The sequence below is a fragment of the Spinacia oleracea genome, chromosome 4 (genome assembly GCF_020520425.1).
Source record: "Spinacia oleracea cultivar Varoflay chromosome 4, BTI_SOV_V1, whole genome shotgun sequence".
NCBI lineage: Eukaryota > Viridiplantae > Streptophyta > Magnoliopsida > Caryophyllales > Amaranthaceae > Spinacia > Spinacia oleracea.
Genome location: NC_079490.1, coordinates 108,861,097 through 108,888,984, shown reverse-complemented (window position 1 = coordinate 108,888,984; position 27,888 = coordinate 108,861,097). Strand labels below are relative to the sequence as shown.

The window sequence follows — 27,888 nt, the reverse complement described above, 5'->3', positions numbered from 1 at the left end:
GGGAAAGAAAGAGAATGGGAATGAATCCCTTTAATTTAGAATATTGTTTGGGGAACAAAGGGAATGACATAATAACGCACAAGAGAAAAACTAACAGAAGGGTAAAGAAAGCCGGAGAAGAAGGCCGAGAAAGTGGAGAAACCGGCGGGATTGACGGCACCGGCGACACCGGCAGCGAATCCCCACACACCGCCGCCTCGATCTCTCGCCGCCGCCTCTTCTCCACCGAGACCTAGCCGCTGCCGCCTTTTCCTTCCTTTTCTCACATTTTCATGGGCAAATTTGAGGTTTCAATGGTCTAATTCGACCACTAAAACACCAGATCTGGAGTTTTTATGGTCGAATTTGACTATTTAAAACCATGATTAAGAGGTTGCGTGAATGAAGCTCGAAGTCACAATTAATGGTGAAGCCGAAGCGGCGGCGAAAGGTGGACGATCTGGAGGTGACGGCGACGGCGGTGGACGGTCTGGAGGTGACGGCGACAGCCGTGGACGATCTGAAGGTGGCGGCGGCGGTGGACGGTTTTGGTCTGGGTTGTGGGTTGAAGATCTAGGGTTAGAGGAGAGAGATGGGGGTTGGGGAAGTGAAGGGGGGAAAGGAATGGGAAAGTGTAGGGGGGGGTGGGGAATGAGTGTAGAAGGTTTTGGGGTGAACCCAATAATGAAAAAAGGTAAAGGGAATGAAGAAATAGGCCTAACAAACAACAACAAAGGGAATGATATCCTCCCATTCCCATTCCTTTTGATTACTACCCCCAACCAAACGCCCCCTAAATAACTTAAAGCATGCATAAGATAAATGTGATCTAGTATGGCCCGACTTCATCTTGAAGCTTCAACTTCAAAGTCCGTCTTGAAAATGGATTGGAAACTTCTTGAATTTCACCGTGGGAGGCGCCATTTTCTTCAAATAGGATCAGCTATAATTAAACTAATTACAACTATTTGATGGTACGCATACCATATTTGAATTGAAAAACAAACTTTTGTGCATTAGACCAATTATATTCAAATTAATGGTACGCAGACCATATTTTCTATCCTATTTGGGCCATCCTAGTCACTTCATAACCTGGAAAACAGTACATATACAATATATACCATTCACCCATTCATTATCATGAATGGCCCACATAGCTGGTTAGTAAAACACGTTGTATGCATCACATAAATATTTGCAGCAATTAATCAAGGGCGCAAATAATCTACCAATTATTCAGTCCTTATTAATTCTAATCAAGTTGTTTAACCTTAAAGGATTTGTAGACCTAATCAAGAGTTTATGACTAAAATTGCTCCTACTTAAACCAATAAATTCATATGTTTTACTAATTTTAAACATAAAAATGTATTTCTAGTCTAACCGGAAACATACAAATTTAATTAAAATTTAAATCTCATATAAATTTATAATTGAATCCATTTTATTTAATTTATTTTCTGTTGATTTAAATGAATTTAAATTAATTCAAGGTTTAATTTTAGTAAAATAATTAGTATAAATTATAATTTATAATAATTATAATATTCAAAATTAAAATCCGATAAAACAATTTAAATTATCAATTTTAAAATTAATTAAAATTAATTCCGAACTGAAAATTTAAAATTAAAACGAAACGCATCAATAGTTTGCAAGACGAGGCACTTGGGCTTGCGCCCAAGCCCCATCGAGCTACGAGGCCCAGGCCCCGTGCCATTGATCGTTGCACATAGCCCGCACAGCGACACCGCACACACGCCCCAAGGCCACGCACACACGCAGCCTCGAGGGCCACGCTGCGTGCAGCTTGGTGCTGTGTCGTGGCTGCCTACCTTGCGGCAGGCTTGGTGCGTCGTGGCGCAGCGTGCTGCTGCCCACACGCATCTCGCTTGTTGCTGTGTGCCATAGCCCTCGTAAATCGCCCTGCACACACGCCTAGGCGTAGAGCCTTTCGTGCCGCATAGCTCGTTGCTCGCTGCATTCGTACCGCATCGACGACGAGCTCCCTTGCTCGTCGTCGTGTGCCCGCACTATACAACACCCCTTTAGGGTAACACGTAGCTTCCATTGCTTTGTGCGTGCAACATTTATGGGCGTTTTGATAAAAATTAAAAATTTTTAATTAAAAAATTAATGAAAAATTAATAAATCATATGAATTTCATAATTTTAGGGCTAAAAATCGAAAATTTATTAATCAATTAATTTCCAATTAACATGGATTCAAATCTAGGTCATAAAAATTTAAAATTTATCATAAATTAACAATTTTTATGGTGGATTTTAATCATGGATACCTAATTAAATTATTAATTAAGTATGAAAAACAAATCAATTCTAAATTATTCGAATTTCAACAAATTAATCATAATTACAAATTAGGTTGTATAATTAACAAGTCTAGGCATTCAAATTTGTTAAACATATACTGTAGATCAATAAAAAAAACTCAAGATTTATCAACAAGAATTGCAAATACTCAATTTAACATCTTAAAATTACAAACTTTTGCGTTCGAAAAACTAAAACCTCCGAAAAGTCATAGTTAAGCTTCGAATTTGGGAATTCTGGGTTCGGCCGAAAATAAACTATTTTTGTCAAAATTTTAGAATGCCTTTTACATGCGGAATTGACACAAAAATCACTCGATTTGGATGAGTAACGAAGAAACTGCCGAAAAACTCGGTACATATAATTAATAAACGCAATTTACAATTAATTAACAATTACGAAAATTAATCACCCCTTTTAATTACTTTGCAAATTTGTAAAATTTAACCATGTCATGCAATTTAGATTATGAAAACAATAAGAGGCTCGTGATACCACTGTGAGATTATGATACATATGACAAAACATAAATCATGCGGAAAACCTTAATGCCAGGAAACATATTATTTACACATAATCATTTAGCATAATTTAGGTGCATACACTTTGTAGCGTGCCCTCCCTAGCTGCGCCCGAACCGAACAAGAACAAGTCTTTAGGACTCCAAGTGTCGTCCCTCCGTAGATCGTCCACAGCACGTCCGGATCCGCCTTAAGCTTGACCAACTAGAATCGCCCTTAAGGTTCTAAGAATTTCGGCTAAATAGGTTGCAAATGTTTGGCTGATTTTTGCTTCAAAATCTTACCTTTGAATACTTCAATGTTGTATATAAATTTGTGACCCTAGGTGGGCTATTTATAGAGTTATGGAAAAGGACTTATAATCCTATTAGAATACTAATTTAGTTTAATTAGAATCCTGTTAGGACTCTATTAAATAAAATTTATCTATTAGGATTAGAATTTAATCATATGTCGAATCCCGATAGCTTTAGGATTCGTATGGCACGCACACGAGCATCGCACGAGCACCGTACACCCGCGCGCAGGCCTTGCGGCCCACGCTGAGCGCACAGCGCCTCGGCCCAGCTCGCTGCCTGTGATCCGCGCGCGCGCCCAAGGCCTTGGTTGGGCCTGGCCTTGCCCTGTGCCTGGTCGAGGTTTGGCGTGTGGTTTTTTGCGTGTGGCTTGTTGGGCGACGGCCTGGCTTCGTGCTGGGCCTTCGTCTAGCGAGCCTCGTCCGATGCTAATTCGTACGATACGCTTCCGATTAAATTCCCGATTCCGGAATTCATTTCCGATACGAAAAATATTTAATAATTCCGATTCCGGAATTAATTTCCGTTTCGAACAAATATTTAATATTTCCGTTTCCATAATTATTTTCCGATTTCGATAATATTTCCGATTTTGACAATATTTCCGTTTCCGGCAATATTTCCGATTCCGGCAATATTACCATTTCCAATAATATTTTCCGATACGTACCATGTTTCCGTTTCCGGCAACATCTTCGACTTGGATAATATTTATATTTCCGATACGATCCATATTTTCGTTTCCGGCAACATCATCATTTGCGGAGTATTCATTTCTTGTTTTTGATGATCTCAGCTCCCACTGAAACCAAGATCCGTCGATTCTGAATATCCATAGATGGAGTATTTAATGCCATTAAATACTTGATCTGTTTACGTACTATTTGTGTGACCCTACGGGTTCAGTCAAGAGTAAGCTGTGGATTAATATCATTAATTCTACTTGAACTGAAGCGGCCTCTAGCTAGGCATTTAGCTCACTTGATCTCACTGAATTATTAACTTGTTAATTAATACTGAACCGCATTTATTAGACTTAACATTAAATGCATACTTGGACCAAGGGCATTATTTCCTTCAATGCATAATATGTTCTACTAACCAGCGATGTGGGCCATTCATTGATAAATGAATGGGTGAATGGTATATTGTTAATGTACTGTTTTGCAGGTTATGGAAAGTGACTAGTATGGCCCAAATAGGATAGAAAATATGGTCTACGTGCCATTAATTTGAATGTAATATTGGTCTAAAGTACCAAATTTTATTGCTTTAAATATGGTCTGCGTACCATCAAATAGTTGTAATTAGTTTAAATTATAGCTTATCCTATTTGAAGAAAATGGTGCCTCCCATGGGTAAATTCAAGACGAAGTTTCCAATCTATTTTCAAGACGGAGTTTGAAGTTGAAGCTTCAAGATGAAGTCGGGCCATACTAGATCACAATTATATTTTATGCATGCTTTAAGTTATTTATTGCTTTAAATATGTCTTAATTATGCATGAGATTGTGGCTTGATTATGTTGCATGATTAAGGATTTTGGTTCACTTAAAATCTAACCAACATAGTAAGAGCCTTAAGTTCCAATATTTAAAAAATTGAGTTAAAAGGTGCCATGCCAAAATAACACTTACTTGGATAACCTTTACATCAATCTTAGTAATAGTTTTCCGCCTAAGCGAGGTGTTACTTATTTATCCTAAAGGGGCAAGGTACACAAATAATTGTGAGTACATGTTAGTTTTGGTGAAACTCGACGATATAAGTAACGAGTCACCTTATGTCGTGGCAAATGAGATAGGTTTACCTAATAAGTTCTTAGACGTATCTATCAACCAAGAGTAGTTTCTAAACTATTAGCAAAGGCTTTGCTTACCTAAAATATTTTAGAATTGAGTCTAAATACATAATGTGCTTAATTCTTCAATGATTTAAGGGTCTTAGAATCATTTTAATCACACCTGCTGGAACACATAACTTGAATAAAATGCTTAATAAATAATAAATTATGCATGTATGCTAAAATTTAAGTTTATTAAGAGAAACTGTGAATGGTTATTTATTTGTTTATTCTTTTTCAATTGTAATTTTTACTATGGCAAACAAAATTAAAACATCATCTTGGGTTCTGAGCTTTGTCAAGCTGAACCTAACAAATTTTCTTGAATGGGAAGCTAAGCTAGTTGAAGTAGTCAGACTCAATGGATTTGAGTATGTACTTGATAGGGTGTTTTTCCGTCGTTGAAAGATCAATACCTCACCAAACAAAATTTATAAAACCGCTAGACTAACCAACTATATGAACTATAGCGGCAAATATAGGGATCGTCCCAAAGAAACGGTGGTTATCAAGTTTAGATGTCAAGCTAGTTCGAACAAGAATTTGGTTTGAATTATCGCTAAGAAGCTAAAACTAACAATTATGCTAAATTGAATCAAGAAAGGGAAACGTTAGGGAGTTGGGGATAGGCTAGGGAAATCGGGGGAAATGAACTACTATCTAAATAATCATGAATGATGCAATGACATAGCACATAGGGGAATGAAACCAAATGACGTGCTCGACACCTCTCGGATGGAGCACGCGAAGCAACCTAGCCTATAGAAGAGCTTCCACCTAATCCTAAGCTAGATAAGCTTGCATATAATAGGAACAATCATTCACTTGCACAAAATAGGCTCACAATGTCTTGCCAAACCTAAATCATACATTCCAATCAAACCCAATCAATTAGCATTTGCAACTACTACTCAATTGGTCATGGAAAATCCTATCACTAAATCAATTTAATTACATAAATCATTCATCAATCCAATCATCAATTTCTCCTAATTAAGCCCCTAGATTCTCCCCTTTTTCTAACCTAATTCTACTCACTAATCATTCTAAAAATCAAGAAATCCATTGATTCTAGACTAGCAAGCATGAAATTGAAAGATTAGAAAGAGAGAATCAAAGAGTAAAACAATCAATTGAACAATCAACTTGGGAATTAAGAATCAAAGTAACTAAAGTGAAAACAAGAAGAATTCAAGAATTAAAGGAATTAAAGAACAATCACAACAAGAACAAGAATTAAGAAATTGAATTGAATTGCACAAAATTAGAAGAAGAGTTTAGGAAAATTACAACTTGATGCTTCAATGGAGGAGAGTTTCTCTCTCTAGAAATGCTGAAAACTACTTTGAGATCCTAAAAATGTAAACTAAAATTCTACTCTCAATAAAATAAATGAAAAATATATTTATAAGTTTCCCCAAATAGAAGCCAAAATTCGAAAATATGCAGCCCGCGCAGCCATTCGGTCGCACATACCCTCTGTGCGACCGAACAAAAGAGAACTGTTCGACCAAAATTAATCCTGTGCGAGCGAAGGCAGCAAAGAACAATTCCTTCGTCATGTGCGACCGAACGAGAAATCCTGTTCGGTCGAATGGTGTTTCTTTGGCTCATGTCTCCTTTGCAGCTTGATTCGGTCGAGCAGAAAGACCTGTGTGGGCGCACAACTTTTGTAAGGTCGAGCAGAAAGTCCTGTGCGGGCGCACAACTCTTGTGCGGTCGAGCTGAAAGACCTGTGCGGTCGTTTTCCATTTTTGAGGCATTCTATCTCCAAAATCCAATTTGTGCGACCGAAGAAAAGGAGACGTTCGGTCGCCTAAAACTGGATATTCCTTGATGTCCATTTGCACTCCTCTGTTCGGGCGCACAAGTAAGCACTCGATCGCACAAGCCCTGTTTTGGCTCAATTCTACTTGTTTTCCATCACTTTTCATCATAATCACCTATAAAGCACAAGATGGAACGAAACTTATAAAAATCACACAAAAAGCTATAAAAACTATAAAAAAGCATAACAAACTAACATAAAATCCTAAGCTAAGAGCGACATAAATGTCAAGCTCATCAGTACTGTTCAATCCAATGCCAAGCTACTATGCCAGAGACATGACCCCCGAAAGACATGACGCCTGGGATGCGGATTTCAAAAAGGTTATGAGTCTCATGCTGAACAACATCCCTGATGAATGGGCTAGGAGGTTTGTAGCTTCCGAACCTTTTATGCTCACAAGAATCTGAAGGATATCTGTCGTGGAAACACGGAGACCTAAATGTCCATGAGTTGATTGAATCAATGTCAGGCCTGAAGGTTAGTTCTCATAACAAATGTTTTAGGATGGAAGTCCAAGAAACACATGTTCAGGTCCTTCGCACTAAACAAAGGTTGGGAGTTCCACTAAGGTTCCATGTAGACCATATGCTTTCATTGTTTGATCGCTTAAGTGTACTAGAGGAAAAAACATCATAATTTGCACTTAAAATAGGCTTATAAGTTGCCCTTTATAAGGGCCACCTATGGCTGGGTCACTTTTGTAAAATTATAAAAAGTTGCCCTTAACAAGGGCAACTTATGTGAAACTTATAAGTTGCCCTTATTGCAAACAAGGGCAACTTATAAGCTTCACATAAGTTGCTCTTGTTTGCAACAAGGGCAACTTATAAGCTTCACATAAGTTGCTCTTGTTGCAAACAAGGGCAACTTTTGAGTTTTTTTTTTTTTAAAAAAAAAAAATCTGCAATATAATTCCTGATATTCTGCAATATAATTTCTGATTTAGCAATATAAAATCCTGCATTATAATTTATAGAATACTGTTTCACCAAACATCAGCTTGACATTCCTCAAAAATGATATAAATTTCAAATTTCCAATAATATTACGAATTAATTCAAATGTAATTAATTAAATCGATAAATAACAAAATAATATAATAGTCACGGATAACTACAAGCCTGCTCTATTTATTACACTGAGGGTAGTTCACAATCATTGAAGTAAGTAACCAACTTGTCTCGAACTTCATCCAACTCCTCTTTGTTAAAAGGGTCCCTCCCTTGGAGTTTTGAAAACCTTTAAAAGAACAAAGTACATGCAACCCAATAAATTAAATTAAGTTTCATATGCGAAAACAAAAATTATATTGGTCGCGAAAACAACTTTCTGAGTGTACTAAGATTCAATTCAAGTTCCTTATGCACATCTAAGGCTCATTTGGCTCGATATAAATCATATTTGGCCAAAATGGCATTTTCGATCCCAATTATCAACAAATGAACCTAAGGAAACTTTCTAAATCTTTTTCATGATTCATATGATTATTTATATGTTTATAGGACTCATTTCAAGTTCGTTATTCACGCCTATGGGTCATTTGGGTCGATATAGGTCATTTATGGCCAAAATTGGCATTTTTGAACCCAACTACCACAAACGAACCTCTTTCCACATTATAACCCTTTTCATGATTTATATGATTAGTTAGATGATTATAAAACTCATTTCAAATTCGTTATGCACGCCTATTGGTAATTTGGGTCGATATAAGTCATTTATGGCCAAAAATAGCATTTTCGATCCCAACTACCAACAAACGAACTTATATCCACATTCTAAACCCTTTTCATGATTTAGATGATTAGTTATATGACTATAAGACTCATTTCAAGTACGTTATGCACGCCTAAGGGTCATTTGGGTCGATATAGGTCATTTATGGCAAAAAGATGGAATTTTCGATCCCAACTACCAACAAACGAAATTATATTCAAATTCCAAACCTTTTTAATTATTCATATGATTAGTTATATGTTTATGAAACTCATTTCAAGTTCGTTATGCACGCCTAAGGGTCATTTGGGTCGATATAGGTCATTTATGGCCAAAAATGGCATTTTCGATCCCAACTACCAACAAACGAAACTATTTCCATATTCTGAACATTTTTCATGATTCATATGATTAGTTATATGACTATAAGACTCATTTCATCTTCTTTATGAACGCCTATGGGTCATTTGGGTCGATATAGGTCATTAATGGCCAAAAATGGCATTTTCGATACCAACTACCAACAAACAAACCTATTTCCATATTCTAAACATTTTTCATGATTCATATGATTAGTTATATGTTTATGAAACTCATTTAGTTCGTTATGCACGCCTATGGGTCATTTGGGTCGATATAGGTCATTTATGGCCAAAAATGGCATTTTCGATCCCAACTACCAACAAACGAACCTATTTCCATATTCTAAACTTTTTTCATGATTCATATGATTAGTTATATGTTTATGAAACTCATTTAGTTCGTTATGCACGCCTATGGGTCATTTGGGTCGATATAGGTCATTTATGGCCAAAAATGGCATTTTCGATCCCAACTACCAACAAACGAACTTATATCCACATTCTGAACCTTTTTCATGATTTATATGATTATTTATATGATTATAAGACTCATTTCAAGTTCGTTATGCACGCCTATGGTTCATTTGGGTCGATATAGGTCATTTATGGCCAAAAATTGCATTTTCGATCCCAACTACCAACAAACGAACTTATATTCAAATGCCAAACCTTTTTAATGATTCATATGATTAGTTATATGTTTATTAAACTCATTTCAAGTTCGTTATGCACGCCTAAGGGTCATTTGGGTCGATATAGGTCATTTATGGCCAAAAATGGCATTTTCGATCCCAACTACCAACAAACAAACCTAAGTCCAAATTCTAAACCTTTTTCATGATTTATATGATTAGTTATATGTTTATAAGACTCATTTCAAGTTCATTATGCACGCCTATGGGTCATTTGGGTCGATATAGGTCATTTATGGCCAAAATTGGCATTTTCGATCCCAACTACCAACAAATGAACCTAAGGACACTTTCCAAATCTTTTTTATGTTTTATATGCTTAGTTAGAGGTTACTAAGATTCATTTCAAGTTCTTTATGCACACAGAAGGCTCATTTGGGACGATATAGGTCATATTTGGCCCAAAATGGCATTTTAAACATGTAAAGGGTTAATGATTCCTATTTTGGTTCATTAGTTGAGAGTTGGGAGCGAAAACAACTTGTATAGTCAAAATATGACATGCAAGGATCGAAAGGGCCTTAAATGTGCATAAATTGACCAAAGTAGATGAGAATAAGGATTGGAAACCTAATACTAAGTATATTAAACATGTAAAAGGTTAATAATTCCTATTTTGGTTCATGAGTTAAGAGTTGGAGCGAAAACTGCTTTTTTTTCAAAATATGACATGTAAGTATCGAACGAGCCTTAAATGTGCATAAATTGACCAAAGTAGATGAGAATGAGGATTGATATAGTCATCTATGAATAAGAGAAATCTTAAACTAATAATATTAAACATTTGGGACGGTGAATGTAGAATTAGCAGAAACATTTTCCTAAACTCTTGTTACTTAATACTATGACTGTACACAATACTCTCAGATAGAGAGGGAATGAAAGAGAACTTTCAATGGGTGATTAGACTGTTCAAGTATAACTCATAGTTTTGTGATTCTGTCGTTTTAGCTGATTTTCTTCTTTTGCTGTGTTTTACTTGTAAATTACGTAGTATTTAGAATATTTCCAGTATTTCTCCTACACACTTATATGACTTCAGAATCTTACTTCATCTGTGTAGGCAGGAGAGTTACTAAGTTTTCACCCAAGCAAGCATATTACAAAGATCACGTACCCTCAAAGTCCATCCTTAGACCTCACTATTACTTGATTATCAAATTTGTATATTTGATTGTTTTCAACCAAATGTTTTCAAAAAATAGCAACTTACCACCAATGCTCTTCGCAACATCCTTGAGGCTTCCTGCAAAATGCTGACAAAGAACTTCCAATGTAATTGTTTTTTCTGCCTTGGCTCTCTTTTTCTCCCCCGATTTTTCAGAAGTTGAGAAACTCCCATCACCAATTGCAGAATAATCTAGACTGCTCCGGCCTGAATTCCCCTTCATGTTAGGGTGTTGCAGATGCTGTCTCAAGTGTTTCCCAGCCAAAACCTCCATTGGTTGATCTTCTTGAGGAACTGGGAGACCGCTAGTTCTCTCTCTGTCCTGGAAAGCAGTCCCACACGACTATTCCTGAGAAGAACCTGACACAGTAACATCTCATTCATCTGTAATGGATCATCTGGAATCACATTCACTTTGTTAGGCTATGTTCTCTTCTACAGTTCTACTTGAACAATAATACTCAGTTTTCACTAACAAACAATAGTATAACCGACAATTGGTTGGCAGTAAAGGATCAGTAAAACCCATTTAGAATCAGTAAAGGATCAGTTTTAATCAGTAACAGTCGTTTATTAACCAGTGAGAAATTATCTAATCTGTTATGTAAAAATCAAGTATAAAGAGATGATCACAGTTAAAGGCAATCAAAAGGGGGGAAAGTGGCAAGTTCTAGACTACATATCACAGTTTAAAAGAAGAAGGCAACAGAAGGGGGGAAATAGATCATTAAATACCATCATGGCTTGTCCTGCTATAGCAATGACGATGTCAGCTTGACGAATAATGATTTCAGGATCAGTTGTACGAGAGTAGACAATACTAACTGCTGCATATTCTTTCAAGAGGAGGAGTGATACTGGCAATCCAACAATATTACTACGACCTACAACAACTGCCATTTTGCCTTTTACACTAATACCACTTCGAGACAGAAGCTCAAGACATCCCTGTCAAAAACAAATCTCCATAAGGGAGACTAGTCAGCAAAATACAAGTTCGGCATTTAAAAGAAGCAATTAGTATTTGAATCAATCACCTTCGGCGTGCAAGGCTCGAAGAGGGGGTCTCTGCCTTTCATTGCAAGTTTTCCTGCAAGTTTTCCTGGAACCCATCTACATCCTTATCGATGCTTATTTCACTTAAAACTCTTTCTTCATTTATATTTTTGGGCAATGGAAGCTGAACAAGTATACCTGAAAGCCAATAAGAAAATCAGTTGAAACACATTTTTTGTAATTAAACAAACAATAAGAAAAGCAAAGACCAAAAAATAAATAGAAATGAAAAGACCACAAATAGGTCCCTCCAATAGTTTGCTAAGAGCCACCAACTTTAGTTCCCACAGATCTCACAATTTTAAAGCAATGTCCTAAACTAAACATCCTGGCATCCCCCTGGTCATGAACGAGCAAGAAGAATAACTAGTAGAAGACAAAGTAATTCCCAGAAAGAAAGTCCATTCCGCTCATGGTTTTTTTATAGTGATTATCTCGTGTAGAAGAAATTTGTTGTTTAATTCCTCACTCGAAGCGCTTCTATAATAATTCTTATGAGAACTACTCTATTCTATAAAGAATACTGCCATATGGCAAGTTGGCGATCGCAAGAAAGAAGTAGTGTAATGAACAAAGAGGATAAAGAAGCACAATATACCATATACATAAATACTAAGTAAATCAAATTTGTTGACAAGAATAATAAACCATGTACTTCGGGGTTCGCATTTAACTCGTGAACCTTAGCGATTAACTCAGGCTCAAAAACTTTCTCATGAAGGTCTATGTCGAAAGACTTGATCCCCACTTCAGCACATGCTTTCCTTTTCATATTTACATAGCTTTGGGAATCCTTCCTGTTCCCCACGATGACTACAGCAAGTCCAGGGACATGTACACATTGAGCATGCATGTAATAATTACTCTCCATAATAGAGGAATGATCAAACGGTAAAATAACAAATACTCCTGGTGTGGGGAAGAAACGGATGGAGGAAGCTGGTATATGAGTATATAAGAAATGAGCAACAAGGGAATTATTTTCAAGTTAGTGCAAGATGGACAAATGCATAGCCTTATTTTCACAGAGATGGGGTTCTGTTGCATAGAGTCTATCTAATATGGTCATCCACAAAGACCCTCTCTCCCCCCATTCGCTTATAGCTTTGAGCTTTCACTTCAGCTCTTGTTCACTCCAACAACTGAAGCATAGTTTTATTACACACTTTAAACTTCAAATCATCTCAACTACAACAAACTTAAAAGTAGACAATTAGACAATATGGAAAGCTCAGGCTCTGCCTATCTTTCCTTGCTGTTTGTACTAGTACTTCAGAGGCCAAATAAGAAACTGAAAGCTTCTTGATGGTAATGACAATGAAATGAAGACCCAAAATCAAGCACTAATTTTATGACACCACCTCCACAGCTTCACCAGAAACTTTTCAAGTCTCTAATGTTATGACACTAAATCTAACATTTAACTAGTGATCAACAACTATATTCGGTAGAGAGTAACATTTCTTTAAATGCTTCTTGCAGGGCAACAATGATGTGTATAAAGCCACCACATTGTCTATATTTTTACATAATCTCTGGTTCAATGAACCGCACGAAATTCCTACTAACACAAGTGTTTAACTAACATTTTCAGATTCCGGAGTGGATGTGCTATGTTCTTGTCTTCTTGACATGAATCTCGAAGTAATTTCCTCTAGAGAATTAAACATAATAACAAGGAAAACAATTTTTATCAAAGGCAACTGACCTAATGAGGCTTGACATCAGTTTATTAACCAATTGAGAGACCTCTAAAATATCAAATAAAATTGTCTTTGCCACAATCAAAAAAGAAAATGTAGTATAATTCCACCAGAAATTAACTTTGACTAAATATATTCTAATCTCATTGTCTGAAATAGAACCATTGCCCAATAACATCATGATCAGAACATCATGAAATCACGAACACAACCAAGTCAAACACCTTCAATAATTACGGCTACCACAATTCAAACACATATCCTAAAGCATGACATTCTTCCATCAAAGCAAGCAATCAACCAAGTCTATATAACTCAAACACACAACTCTGTTCAAACAAGTTGCAAAATTCTAACCCCCATTGTCCAAATATCAAAAATATCATGCAAATTTCATCATTCACAATCATAACCTAACTAATAACTTCCAGCTCAAAGGAGGCAAATCAAGACATTAAACTCAAACACATTACTCAATTATTAAAACAAGAAGCAAATTCAAATCTCAATTGCTGAAAAATCACAAAAAAGTAAATGATCTCAATTGAATTCGGAAAACTTACGCAGTAGTCTCCTGGCTGCCGCCTTTTGTACCAGTACTAACAAAAAAATCCTGCAGGTTTCCGGGCCAAAGTCTGCTCCTTTTAAAATTTCCCCGTCGAATCAAAAAATACGGCAGCTGAGAAATATTTCCTAAAACCCCCCCACCAATGAGGTAAGTACCTTCGCGATTCGACACCAAGGGTTTAATTGGTTATGTCGGCAAACTCCTCACTTCTGGCTGAGGCTGCACAGTTCAAACAATTAAATGAGCAATTTAATAACTCGAAGATGTTACATTTGAAGTAAATAAATTAAATTGAAATAAGAAGAGGGAGAAAACCTTGTTCCATGACCATTAATGAATGAGGCCGGAAGTGGAGGACGTGCGAGCTGGTGGAGGGTGTACGAGCCGGTGGAGAAGGAGGAGGGAGATTAGAGGTCGCCGATACGAGAAGGAGCTGAGAGATGACAATGGTGTGCGCGAGCTGAACACGAAGCTGAGAAATGAGAGTTTTTATTGGTTTAACAATCCCACTTGCATGGACTGGGTCCACACTATTATTAGGGTGGACCAGGGTATTTTGGTATTTTACAACTCTTAAGGATGACATGTACAATCAATGTTTACGTGATCCCAAAAACCCGCGGTCTATATAGTAACTCTTACGTTGATATAGTTTACTTATATGCAATATAGTTACTCTACTAGTCATACAGTAAATTTTAACAATATAATTATTAATATATGCGACATAGTTACTGCAAAGATCATATAGTAACTGTTAAGTTGATATAGTTATACTTGTATGTAATATAATTACTCTAATAGTCATACAATAACTTTTTGATGTCATTTTGATAAGAATTCAATTACTTAATAATGTATACACAAAGATATTGACTGCTTTATATCATATAGTAAATATTTCTATCGTATAGAAATAGTTACTCTTCTATATCATATAGTAACTCTTTCTATTATATAGTCACTATTAACTCTTTCAAAAAATATAGTAGCACATCATCTCCTTCCACGTCCAGGTCCTCTCATTCCTCAACCACGTCCTTGGTTTTCATTGTTGTCAGAATTTTCTTCTTCTTCTCCTGCTTTTGTTTTCCTTGCAGAAGTTATTCTTCGCACGACTTCAATTCTAGATGAATCTTCTTTGTATTTCTGAATTAATAATTTATAAACTAAGTTAATAATTTAACATTTAAGTGTGAAAAAATGACATAATAACTATGTAAAACATATAGTTTCTATTATGCATCATACAGTAAGTCTTATAATTAATGATGGTAAGATATTCGCAGAAATGCAAATATAGTTATTGTTATAGTCATATAGTTACTGTCATAATAATATAGTCACTCTTATTACTAATTGCATAGAGACAAAAAAAAAGAACATAAAAAGAACAAAATGATAACATAGTAACTATTAAAAACATATAGTTACTATTATACATGATATAGTATATTTTAATATTAATGATAGTCATATATTAGCAGAGTTGCATATATAGTTATTGTTATGATCATATAGTTAATGTGATCATACCATAGTAACTCTTATTAATAATAACATAGAGGACAACAAAGAACATAAAAAGAACATTATAATATACATAATAACTATATCAAACATATAGTTACTATTATACAAGATATGATACCTATAAATATTATTGATGGTCATTTAGTCACATAGTTGCATACATAGTTGGTGTGATAATAATATAGTAACTCTATCACTAAAAACATAGAATAACATCAAAAACATGCACAGAATATAATAAATTAAAATAGTAACTATTTCAAACATATAGTAACTATAAAACATACAAATACTGTTGAAGAAAATAAACATATGGTAACTAATCATGATAAAATAAACATAATACCTATTTCAAACATATAGTAACTATATAAACAATATAGTAACTATTGATGAAAATAAACATATGGTAACAAATCATGATAAAATAAACATAGTACCTAGCTATTTCAAAAATATAGTAACTATAAAAACATATAGTAACTATATAAACATATAGGGACTATTATTATAATATAGTAACAATTGTACACATATAGTAACCATTATAATCATATAGCCACTATATAAGAAGCAAACAAAAATATACTCTAAATAACATAGTACATAATGTAATCGTATAGTAACTATTATTTATCAAAAAGTCACTATAAACCGTTCATAACATAATAACTATATTAAGCACATAGTTACTGTTTTAAAGTTATAATAACTTTCTAAAAAACATAGTAACTATTTTAAACACATAGTTACTGTTTTAAAGTTACTATAGTAACTTTTAAAAAAATATAGTTACTCTAAAAACTACTACTAACATAAACACAACGAACATTCCAGTGACTATTAAAAATACTATTTCGCAACAAAATTAAAGGTAACTATATCATTTATATACTAACTATGTGAAACACTAACTCTAATTTCAATAAAACAACAAACATTTCAAATCACTCAACAAAATAAAACTATTGTACACATATAGTAACTATTGTACGCATATAGTAACCATTAAAATAATATAGTAACTATTGTACACATATAGTAACCATTAAAATTACATAGTACCTCTTTAAACCATATAGTTACTGTATTACTCATATAGTTACTATTTAAAATCGTAAAGTCACTGATCGAATTCACGAAGTGAAAACGTTATTTCGACAAAACACAAACATTAATTTCTCCAAAACAACAAATATGATCAATTTTAAATAAAAATAGACTTAAAATTCTTTAAAAAACAACAAACTGATATGTGATCTCTAAAAATTCTTGCGAAGATTTGTAGACGAGCGCAAATTCTTCGATTCGGTTTCAGCAACGACGAACCTCATTCTTGATCTACTACTTCCTCCAATTTTTCCTCACCTAATAGATCAAATTAAAAGAATTATAAGATAATTACGAAGAAAAATGAACAAAACCTAGAAATTTTGGCTAAATTTTGAAAAGCATAGAGAGAGAATGAAGAGAGAGAAATGAAAGAGAAATGACCAGAATGCAGATCTGAAATTTTGAAAAATAAAATAGTTTAAAACGTATATAAAGTGGGCTAGACAAAAATCGCATTGAAACTCTACAAAACACATGGTAATTCTTTAAAACACATAGTTACTGTAATACGCATATAGTTACTATTTAAAACCACAAAATAACTGTTACATGACGTACATTTACACATATTGCCCATACAAATTACTCCGTTACCCTGGTCCACGCTCCACGCTTTATATTAGTGTAAATATGTGTCTAATCCTAACACTTCTAAAAGAGTAAAGTTAGAGTTACTATTACGGCAATAGTGCTCTGACCATTTTGCCCCCACCTCTAGCCCGTTATTACTAATCTACCCTTCTTATCAGATCTTGTCCCGTTGCTCTCATCACCACTCTCCTTTCTCTGATCTCCTCTTTCATGCTTCCCTTCTCCCTCTTACTGCTTCTCTGCCACATTTTGTCCCCTTTTTTCCTCTTTAGCTCCCTGCCACCATCCCCTTCCTCCTTAACTTGGTTGTCCGCTTTCTACATCAGATTGATTTTCCCTCTTCTCCAAGCTAGCAACGTCTCATCTACTGCTTCCGGCGATTGTTGTACCAACTATTTCTGTTAAGCCGGAGACTCTAGGTCCAGAACTAACTTAGGTTTTGCGTTTGCGAAACCAAGCTTCAACAATCTTCAATGGCGGACAATGATTTTATAGAGTTGGACATGAGGTAATTTTTGTTTTCCCTTGTGATTTAGGTTTCGTGACTTCACCATATGTTTTCCCTTTTCTAATTGGACGTTTCATGAGAATAATTAGTTTAGGGTTAGATAGAAGCTCAGGCATTGGAAGCTTTTTGCATCAATTTTGTGCGCGTGAATTCTAGGGTTTCAAAGTTTTTTTTTGTTAACTCTAATGGAGCTTAGCGCCAGATGGTTCAAAATGATTTAATTTGGAAGTTGTGTGCTCTGTATAATGAAATTTATATGATTTTTCATGTGTGTTAGATGTTTTTCACTATCTTAACTTTACTAATCAGTTAATTTCCGGTGGTCTCCACCTATGTTCTCGAATGATCTTTATGAATTACTATTTGAACCATATAAAATTAAATAACTTTGATGAGTATGTGATGGTGCGGGTACGTAAACGAGTGACTATAAATAGTCCAACGATGTAAGTGGGTGAAAACTAATATTAAAGTAGTGTGAGTGACTAATTAATTAAGTCACTAAGTCGTGGTTGACTCCTATAATAAAATATTGCAAGTCTTATGTTGTGCTGAGCAAAATAAAGATATAAATGCAAATTTTTTAAGGAAATGATGCCCTTGGTCCAATTATGCATTTAATGTTAAGTCTAATAAATGCGGTTCAGTATTAATTAACAAGTTAATAATTCAGTGAGATCAAGTGAGCTGAATGCCTAGCTAGAGGCCGCTTCAGTTCAAGTGGAATTAATGATATTAATCCACAGCTTACTCTTGACTGAACCCGTAGGGTCACACAAATAGTACGTAAACGGATCAAGTATTTAATGGCATTAAATACTCCATCTATGGATATTCGGAATTGACGGATCTTGGTTTCAGTGGGAGCTGAGATCGTCAAAAGCAAGAAATGAATACTCCGGAAACGATGATATTGCCGGAAACGGAAATATGGATCGTATCGGAAATACAAATATTATCCAAGTCGTAGATGTTGCCGGAAACGGAAACATGGTACGTATCGGAAAATATTATTGGAAATGGAAATTTTGCCGGAATCGAAAATATTGCCGGAAACGGAAATATTGTCAGAATCGGAAATATTATCGAAATCGGAAAATAATTCCGGAAACGGAAACATTAAATATTTGTTCGAAACGGAAATTAATTCCGGAATCAGAAATATTTAATATTGTTCGTATCGGAAATGAATTCCGGAATCGGGAATTTAATCGGAAGCGTATCGTACGAATTAGCATCGGACGAGGATCGCTAGACGAAGGCCCAACACGAAGCCAGGCCGTCGCCCAGCAAGCCACACGCAACAAACCGCACGCCAAGCCTCGACCAGGCCCAGCCAAGGCCTTGGGCGCGCGCGCGGATCACAGGCAACGAGCTGGGCCGAGGCGCTGTGCGCTCAGCGTGGGCCGGAAGGCCTGCGCGCGGGTGTACGGTGCTCGTGCGATGCTCGCGTGCGTGCTATACGAATCCTAAAACTATCGGGATTCGACATATGGTTAAATTCTAATCCTATTAGATAATGTTTATTTAATAGAGTCCTAGCAGGATTCTAATTAAACTAAATTAGTATTCTAATAGGATTATAAGTCCTTTTCCATAACTCTATAAATAGGGGCCTAGGGTCACAAATTTATACACAACATTGAAGTATTCAAAGGTAAGATTTTGAAGCAAAAATCAGCCAAACACTTGCAACCTATTTTGCCGAAATTCTTAGAACCTTAAGGGCAATTCTAGTTGGTTAAGCTTAAGGCGGATCCGGACGTGCTGTGGACTATCTACGGAGGGACGACACTTGGAGTCTTAAAGACTTGTTCTTGTTCGGTTCGGGCGCAGCTAAGGAGGGCACGCTACAAAGTGTATGCACCTAAATTATGCTAAATGATTATGTGTAAATAATATGTTTCCTGGCATTAAGGTTTTTCCGCATGATTTATGTTTTGTCATATGTATCATAACCTAACAGTGGTATCACGAGCCATTTATTATTTTCATAATCTAAATTGCATAACATGGTTAAATTTTACAAATTTGCAAAGAATTAAAAGGGGTGATTAATTTTCGTAATTGTTAATTAATTCCAAATTGCGTTTATTTAATTATATGTACGCAGTTTTTCGGCAGTTTCTTCTTTACTCATCCAAATCGAGTGATTTTTGTGTCAATTCCGCATGTAAAAGGCATTCTAAAATCTTGACCAATAAACAATATTTTTCGGCCGAACCCAGAATTCCCAAATTCGAAGCCTAACTATGAATTTTCAGAGGTTTTAGTTTTTCGAACGCAAAAGTTTGTAAATTTAAGATGTTAAATTGAATATTTGCGATTCTTGTTGATAAATCTTGAGTTTTTGATTGACCTACAGTTTATGTTTAAAAAATTTGAATGCCCAGACTTGTTAATTATACAACCTAATTTGTAATTATGATTAAATTGTTGAAATTCGAATAATTTAGAATTGATTTTTTTTCATAATTAATTAATAATTTAATTAGGTATCCAAGATTAAAATCCACCATAAAAATTGTTAAATTATGTTAAATTTTTATGACCTAGATTTGAATCCATGTTAACCGGAAATTAATTGATTAATAAATTTTCGATTTTTCGCCCTAAAATTATGAAATTAATATGATTTATTAATTTGTTGTTAATTTTAAATTAAAAATTTTAAATTTTTATGAAAACGCTCATAAATGTTGCACGCACAAAGCAAAGGAAGCTACGTGTTACCCTTAAGGGGTGTTGTATAGTGCGGGCACGCGACGACGAGCAAGGGAGCTCGTCGCCCGTGCGGTACGAATGCAACGAGCAACGAGCTATGCGGCACGCAAGGCTCTAGGCCTAGTCGTGCATGCTACGCGATGGGCGAAGGCAGTGGGCACACAACGCTAAGCATGATGCGTGTGGGCAGCAGTACGCTGCGCCACGACGCACCAAACCTGCCGAAGGGTAGGCAGCCACGACACAGCACCAAGCTGTGCGCAGCGTAGCCCTCAAGGCTGCATGTGTGCGTGGTGATGGGGCGTGTGTGCGATGTCGCTGTGCGAGCCATGGGCAACGATCAATGGCACGGGGCTATGGGCCTCGTAGCTTGATGGGGCTTGGGCGCAAGCCCAAGTGCCTCGTCTAGCAAACTATTGATGCGTTTTGTTTTAATTTTAAATTTTCAGTTCGGAAATAATTTTAATTAATTTTAAAATTAATAATTTAAATTGTTTTCTCGGATTTTAATTTTGAATATTATAATTAATATAAATTTTAATTTATACTAATTATTTTACTAAAATTAAACCTTGAATTAATTTAAATTTATTTAATTCAACAAAAAAATAAATTAAATAAATGGATTCGATTATAATTTTATATGAGCTTTAAATTTTAATTAAACTTGTATGTTTCCGGTTAGACTAGAAATACAATTTTATGTTTAAAATTAGTAAAGCATATAAAGTTATTGGTTTAAGTGGGAGCAATTTTAGTCATAAACTCTTGATTAGGTCTACAAATCCTTTAAGGTTAAACAACTTGATTAGAATTAATAAGGACTGGATAATTGGTAGATTATTGGTGCCCTTGATTAATTGCTGCAAATGTTTATGTGATGCATACAACGTGTTTTTACTAACCAGCTATTTGGGCCATTCATGATAATGAATGGGTGAATGGTATATATTGTATATGTACTGTTTTGCAGGTTATGAAGTGACTAGTATGGCCCAAATAGGATAGAAAATATGGTCTGCGTACCATTAATTTGAATGTAATTGGTCTAATGCGCCAAATTTGTTTTTCAATTCAAAAATGGTCTGCGTACCATCAAATAGTTGTAATTAGTTTAATTATAGCTTATCCTGTTTGAAGAAAATGGCGCCTCCCACGGTGAAATTCAAGACGAAGTTTCCAACCATTTTCAAGACGGACTTTGAAGTTGAAGCTTCAAGATGAAGTCGGGCCATACTAGATCACATTTATCTTATGCATGCTTTAAGTTATTTATTGCTTTTAAATATGTCTTAAATATGCATGAGATTGTGGCTTGATTATGTTGCATGATTAAGGATTTTAGTTCACTTAAAATCTAACCAACATAGTAAGAGCCTTAAGTTCCAAACTTAAAAATTGAGTTAAAAGGTGCCATGCCAAAATAATACGTACTAGGATAACCTTTACATCAATCTAGTAATAGTTTTACGCTCAGCGAGGTGTTACTTATTGATCCTAAAGGGGTAAGTACATAAATAATTGTGAGTACATGTTAGTTTTAGTGAAACTCAACGATATAAGTAAGGAGTCCTTTTATGTCGTGGCAAAATCGATAGGTTTACCTAATAAGTTCTTAGACGTACCTATTAACCAAGAGTAGTTTCTAGACTATTAGCAAAAGGCTTTTGCTTACCTAAAAGATTTTAGAATTGAGTCTAAATACATAATGTGCTTAATTATTCAATGGTTTTTAGGGTCTTGGAATCATTTTATTCACACCTGCCGGAACACATAACTTGAATAAAATGCTTAATGAACATTAAATTATGCATGCATGCTAGAATTTAAGTTTATTAAGAGAAACTGTGAATGATTATTTATTTGTTTATTTTTTTTCAATTGTAGTTTTACTATGGCAAACAACAATCAAAACATCATCATGGGTTCTGAGCTTATGGTCAAGCTGAACCTAACGAATTTTCTTGAATGGGAAGCTAAGCTAATTGAAATAGTCAGACTCAATGGACTTGAGTATGTACTGTTACATCCCATGCCAAGCTACTATGCCAGAGACATGACCCCTGAAAGATTTGCCGCCTGGGATGCGGATCACAAAAAGGTTATGAGTCTCATGCTGAACAATATCCCTGATGAATGGGCTAGAAGGTTTGTAGCTTACGAACCTTTTACGCTCATCAAGAATCTGAGGGATATCTGTCGTGGAAGCACGGAGGACAGGGACCTAAACGTCCATGAGTTGATTGAATCAATGTCTGGTCTAAAGGTTAGTTCTCCTAACAGGTGTTATAGGATGGAGGTCCAAGAAACACATGTTCAGCTCCTTTGCACTAAACAAAGGGTAGGCGTCCCACTAAGGTACCATGTGGAGCTTATGCTTTCATATTTTGATCACCTAAGTCTGCTAGGAACACCAATAAGCGAAAGGATGGTGTGAGGTGGTCGAAAAAGCACGAGGCTATTGCGTGACCTCGTCCCTCGTGGGTGTGACGCTTCTTTTTGTCAAATCAAGTGTAATTGGATTTCCTGTGAGTTTACACCCAATTGACTAGTAATATAGGAGTCGCCATTCAGTTTTTAACGACAATGAGAAAAACTGACAAAACCCGGTTATCGTGACATAAAGGGAGTGCAATTATGTTTGACCACGACGGCCGTAGGTTCCCTTGTGATCCCTGGTGGTGGGGATGCTCAACGTACACCCACAGGGTAGAGATTGAGGGTTCGGGGGACTGTAACTACCGAGAGGAGTACTCGCTCTTCGATAACTCCAGAGGCAGGATATCCTTACTAGCTCAGCATAAATAATTGAAGGGACATGCGTTAACTATTAAACTAATCTGAGTTGATTTTAATAATATGCAACATATAGTACTAGATCGAGCGCGATTATCTGATTTAGATTGTTTTAAGGGACCTAGCATGATAATCCAATTTCCCAAAAATATCATATTTATTAAGCGTGATCGAACAATCAGATTTTAGTTAGTTTAACAGTTCATAAAAGGGCGAGGAAAGCAATTAAACCATAGAAAAGGGACACATTACGACGCACCCTTGAGAGGTGCGTCACGGTTCTCAGAAAACTAACCACTTTGACTTTGCTATTTCTCCTTTTATTTAACGAATCTCAAATTATGGGACGGGATACGTTCTGTTCGATTTATGGATCGATTGCGACAGAACGCGTGATCAGTTTTGCAGCGTGAGGCTTAGGCTTAGGGGTTTAGAGTCAATACTCAGAATAATCATTGTGTGTTGTGTCCTTTTCACGTCGAACTTAAGGCCCTATTTATAGAAAAGAGTTCGTGGAAAGATAGAATTGCAGAACTCTAATCCACGAGGAATTAGGAAAAAACACGTACCAGGTATTTTCAGCGCCCAGTGCTGGGCGTCAAAGATTTCGGCGCCCGGCTCTGGGCGTTAAAAATAGGATCCAGGCAATTTCAGCGCCCAGGGCTGGGCATTGAAATTGCTGTTTGGGCCGTTTCTTTGTCAGATTCAGACTCTTAGAATCCGGAGCGTATGAGACTTAATCGAGTCTTTTAGTGCGTATTAATTTTATGACGAAATGCGTCTGGGCCCGTTACGAACTCTAGGCTCGTTAGGATTTCAATCAATACGTGACTCTTATTTTCGAATCATATTAGGAATAGGATTCTCTCGCAATTTCTATCTCATTTAGGATTTATGTTGAGTGCAACACCTAATTCTGACAGGTTTCTATCTTTTATGACTTGCCACTTTTAACAACTACCCATTACGGCAGTTACTATTTTTAGCAGGTTTCCATAAATAGCAGGTTTCTATAAATAGCAGGTTTCGGGTGAAATGAAAAGGGGTAATGAGATTCGTTATTTTATAGGAGATGCGTTGCCAAGTGGAGATTTACGTTTTCATCATCGAACCTTCCCTTTCGCGAATGGGGACAAAAGTAGGTGTCTACAGATGGCAGTCTCTATCTTGGTCAATTCACTGCACAGTGGGTTTGGTCGCTTCAAGAAACTATACCTAAGTGAACCAAGAGAAGAAACAGTTGCTGGATTTGTTCACCTTGTCAGAAAGGCTGAGATAATACTCGACTGTGAAGCCAAAGATTTACTCAAGGCTAAAGGGAGACCCTTCAAGAAAGGTGGAAAGTCCAAGGGAAATGCTAAATCAAAGCAGGACAAGTCCACATCAAGATGTCTTTATTGTGATGGAATAGGACATTACAAAAGAGAATGTTCAAAGCTAAAGGAAGATCAGATGAACGGAACAGTCGTTCCATCTTCAGGTATTTTCGTTATAGACTGTATACTTGCTTATTCAACTTCTTGGGTATTAGATACAGGTTGTGGCTCACACTTATGTTCTAATCTATAGGGACTAAGGAGAAGTAGAAGGTTAATCAAGGGTGAAGTCGACCTACGAGTGGGAGATGGAGCACGGAATGCTGCATTAGCTGTAGGAACTTATTATTTGTCGTTGCCCTCTGGGCTAGTTTTGGAACTGGAAGAGTGTTTCCAAGTTCCAAGTCTTACTAAAAACATCATTTCTATTTCTTGCTTAGATGCTAAGGGATTTTCCTTTTTAATAAAGACAATAGTTGTTCGTTTTATTTTAAAGAGATGTTTTATGGATCTGCTAGATTAGTCAATGGACTTTATTTATTAGATCACGACAAACAAGTTTATAACATAAATACCAAAAAGGCCAAAAGGGATGATTCAGATCTCACCTATCTGTGGCATTGTCGAGGCCATATTAACTTGAAACGCATGGAAAGACTTCAAAAGGAAGGAATTCTAGAACCATTTGACTTAGAGGATTATGGTAAATGCGAATCATGTTTACTTGGAAAAATGACAAAGCAACCTTTCTCTAATGTTGGAGAAAGAGCAACTGAACTATTGGGTATAATCCATCCAGATGTATGTGGACCAATGAGTACAAATGCTAGAGGTGGTTTCAGCTACTTTATCACTTTCACTGATGACTTCAGTAGATATGGTTATGTCTACCTAATGAAGCATAAGTCTGAATCCTTTGACAAATTCAAGGAATTTCAGAGTGAAGTAGAGAATCAATTAGGCAAGAAGATGAAGGCACTGCGGTCTGATAGAGGCGGTGAATATCTGAGCTATGAATTTGATGACCATCTGAAAGAATGTGGAATTCTATCAGAATTGATTCCTCCTGGAACACTATAATGGAACGGTGTGTCGGAACGGAGGAACAGAACCTTGCTAGACATGGTTAGATCAATGATGGGTCAGGCCGAACTTCCTATAGAATTTTGGGGACATGCACTAAATACAGCTGCACTCACTATAAATAGAGCTCCGTCTAAAGCTGTTGAAAAGACTCCATATGAGTTATGGTTTGGAAAGCCTCCAAATGTGTCTTTTCTTAAGATTTGGGGATGTGAAGTATACGTCAAACGATTAATTTCAGACAAACTTCATCCAAAATCTGACAAATGTATCCTTGTGGGCTATCCAAAGGAAACAAAGGGGTATTACTTCTACAATACATCTGAGAACAAGATGTTTGTTGCTAGAGATGGTATCTTTTTGGAAAAGGATCACATTTCCAAATGACAAGTGGGAGAAAAGTAGACCTCGAAGAAATTCGAGTCGAACAACAAACTCTAGAGAATGCTCAAGATGACATTCAAGATGAAACTCAGAGATCTTTAGAAGTATCTGGTGAGAATCATGGTCAATCTAGAAATGTAACCCAGCGTAGATCGCAAAGATATAGATCTCAACCGGAAAGGTACTTAGGTATTTTTACAAACGAGAGCTATGACGTTCTGTTACTTGAAAGTGATGAACCTGCGACTTACAAACAAGCTATGACGAGCCCTAGCTCCAAGCAATGGCAAGAATCCATGCAATCTGAATTAGACTCCATGTCAGAAAACCAAGTGTGGGATTTGGTCGATTTTCCAGATGTCTACCAAGCCATAGGAAGAAAATGGGTTTTCAAACTGAAAAAGGACAAGGACGGGAAACTTAAAGTTTTCAAAGCTAGATTGGTAGCAAAAGGTTACAGGCAAGTCCACGGTGTGGATTACAATGAAACCTTTTCACCAGTTGCAATGCTAAAGTCTATTCGAATAATGTTAGCAATCGCTGCATATTACGATTACGAAATATGGCAGATGGATGTCAAAACCGCTTTCTTAAACGGCGTTTTAACAGAAACTGTGTTTATGACACATCCTGAGGGTTTTGAGGATCCAAAGAATGCTAAAAAGGTATGCAAGCTTAAGAAATCAATTTACGGATTGAAGCAGGCATCCAGGAGCTGGAATATACGTTTTGATGAACCAGTCAGTGACTTTGGTTTCATCAAGAACGCAGACTAATCTTGTGTATACAAGAAGGTCAGTGGGAGAAAAATTGTATTTCTAGTATTATATGTCGAAGACATATTACTTATCGGAAATGACATTCCTATGTTGAACTCTGTCAAGATTTGGCTTGGGAAATGTTTTTCAATGAAGGATCTAGGAGAAGCACAGTACATACTGGGCATCAAGATTTACAGAGATAGATCTAAAATGATGATTGGACTTAGTCAAAGCACTTATATCAATAAGGTGCTTGAAAGGTTCAAGATGGCAGACTCCAAGCGAGGCTACCCACCCATGTCTCATGGAATGACTCTAAGCAAGACTCAGTGCCCAAAAGCACTCGATGAGCGTAGACGAAAGAATGGGATTCCATATGCATCATTGATTGGTTCAATAATGTATGCTATGATATGTACACGCCCGGATGTTGCGTACGCACTCAGTGCTACGAGCAGATACCAGTCAGACCCAGGAGAGGCACATTGGACTGCTGCCAAGAATATTCTAAAGTACCTGAAAAGGCACAAAGATGACTTCTTGGTCTATGGTGGAGATGATGAATTAATTGTTAAAGACTATACGGACGCAAGTTTCCAAACCGACAAAGATGATTTCAGATCACAGTCTGGGTTTGTCTTCTGCCTCAACGGAGGTGTAGTAAGCTGGAAAAGTGCTAAGCAAAGCACCATTGCGGATTCTACAACTGAAGCGGAGTACATTGCTGCACATGAAGAAGCAAAGGAAGCTATATGGCTAAGGAAGTTCATAGGTGAACTTGGTGTAGTCCCCTCCATTAAAGGACCAATAGCCCTATATTGTGATAATAACGGAGCTATTGCACAGGCAAAGGAGCCTAGACACCACCAAAGAGTCAAGCATGTACTTCCTAGATTTCACCTTCTACGAGAGTTCGTTGAAAGAAAAGAAGTCGAGATAAGCAAGATTGGAACTGATGACAACATCTCTGATCCATTGACTAAACCTCTGCCGCAGGCGAAGCACAAC

At 36.3% G+C, this 27,888-nt stretch overlaps 1 protein-coding gene and 1 pseudogene across 1 annotated transcript; one reads left to right on the top strand and one right to left on the bottom strand.

Moving 5' to 3' along the window:
* The first annotated feature begins 381 nt into the window (after positions 1-381).
* Positions 382-780, top strand: LOC130471783 (uncharacterized). The gene has a single exon (XM_056842084.1). It carries the CDS (start codon positions 382-384, stop codon positions 778-780), a length of 399 nt encoding a protein of 132 aa, XP_056698062.1.
* Positions 781-7,789: 7,009 nt separating this feature from the next.
* LOC110789753 (bifunctional protein FolD 2-like) lies at positions 7,790-12,686 on the bottom strand (annotated as a pseudogene).
* Between the last annotated feature and the right edge of the window lie 15,202 nt (positions 12,687-27,888).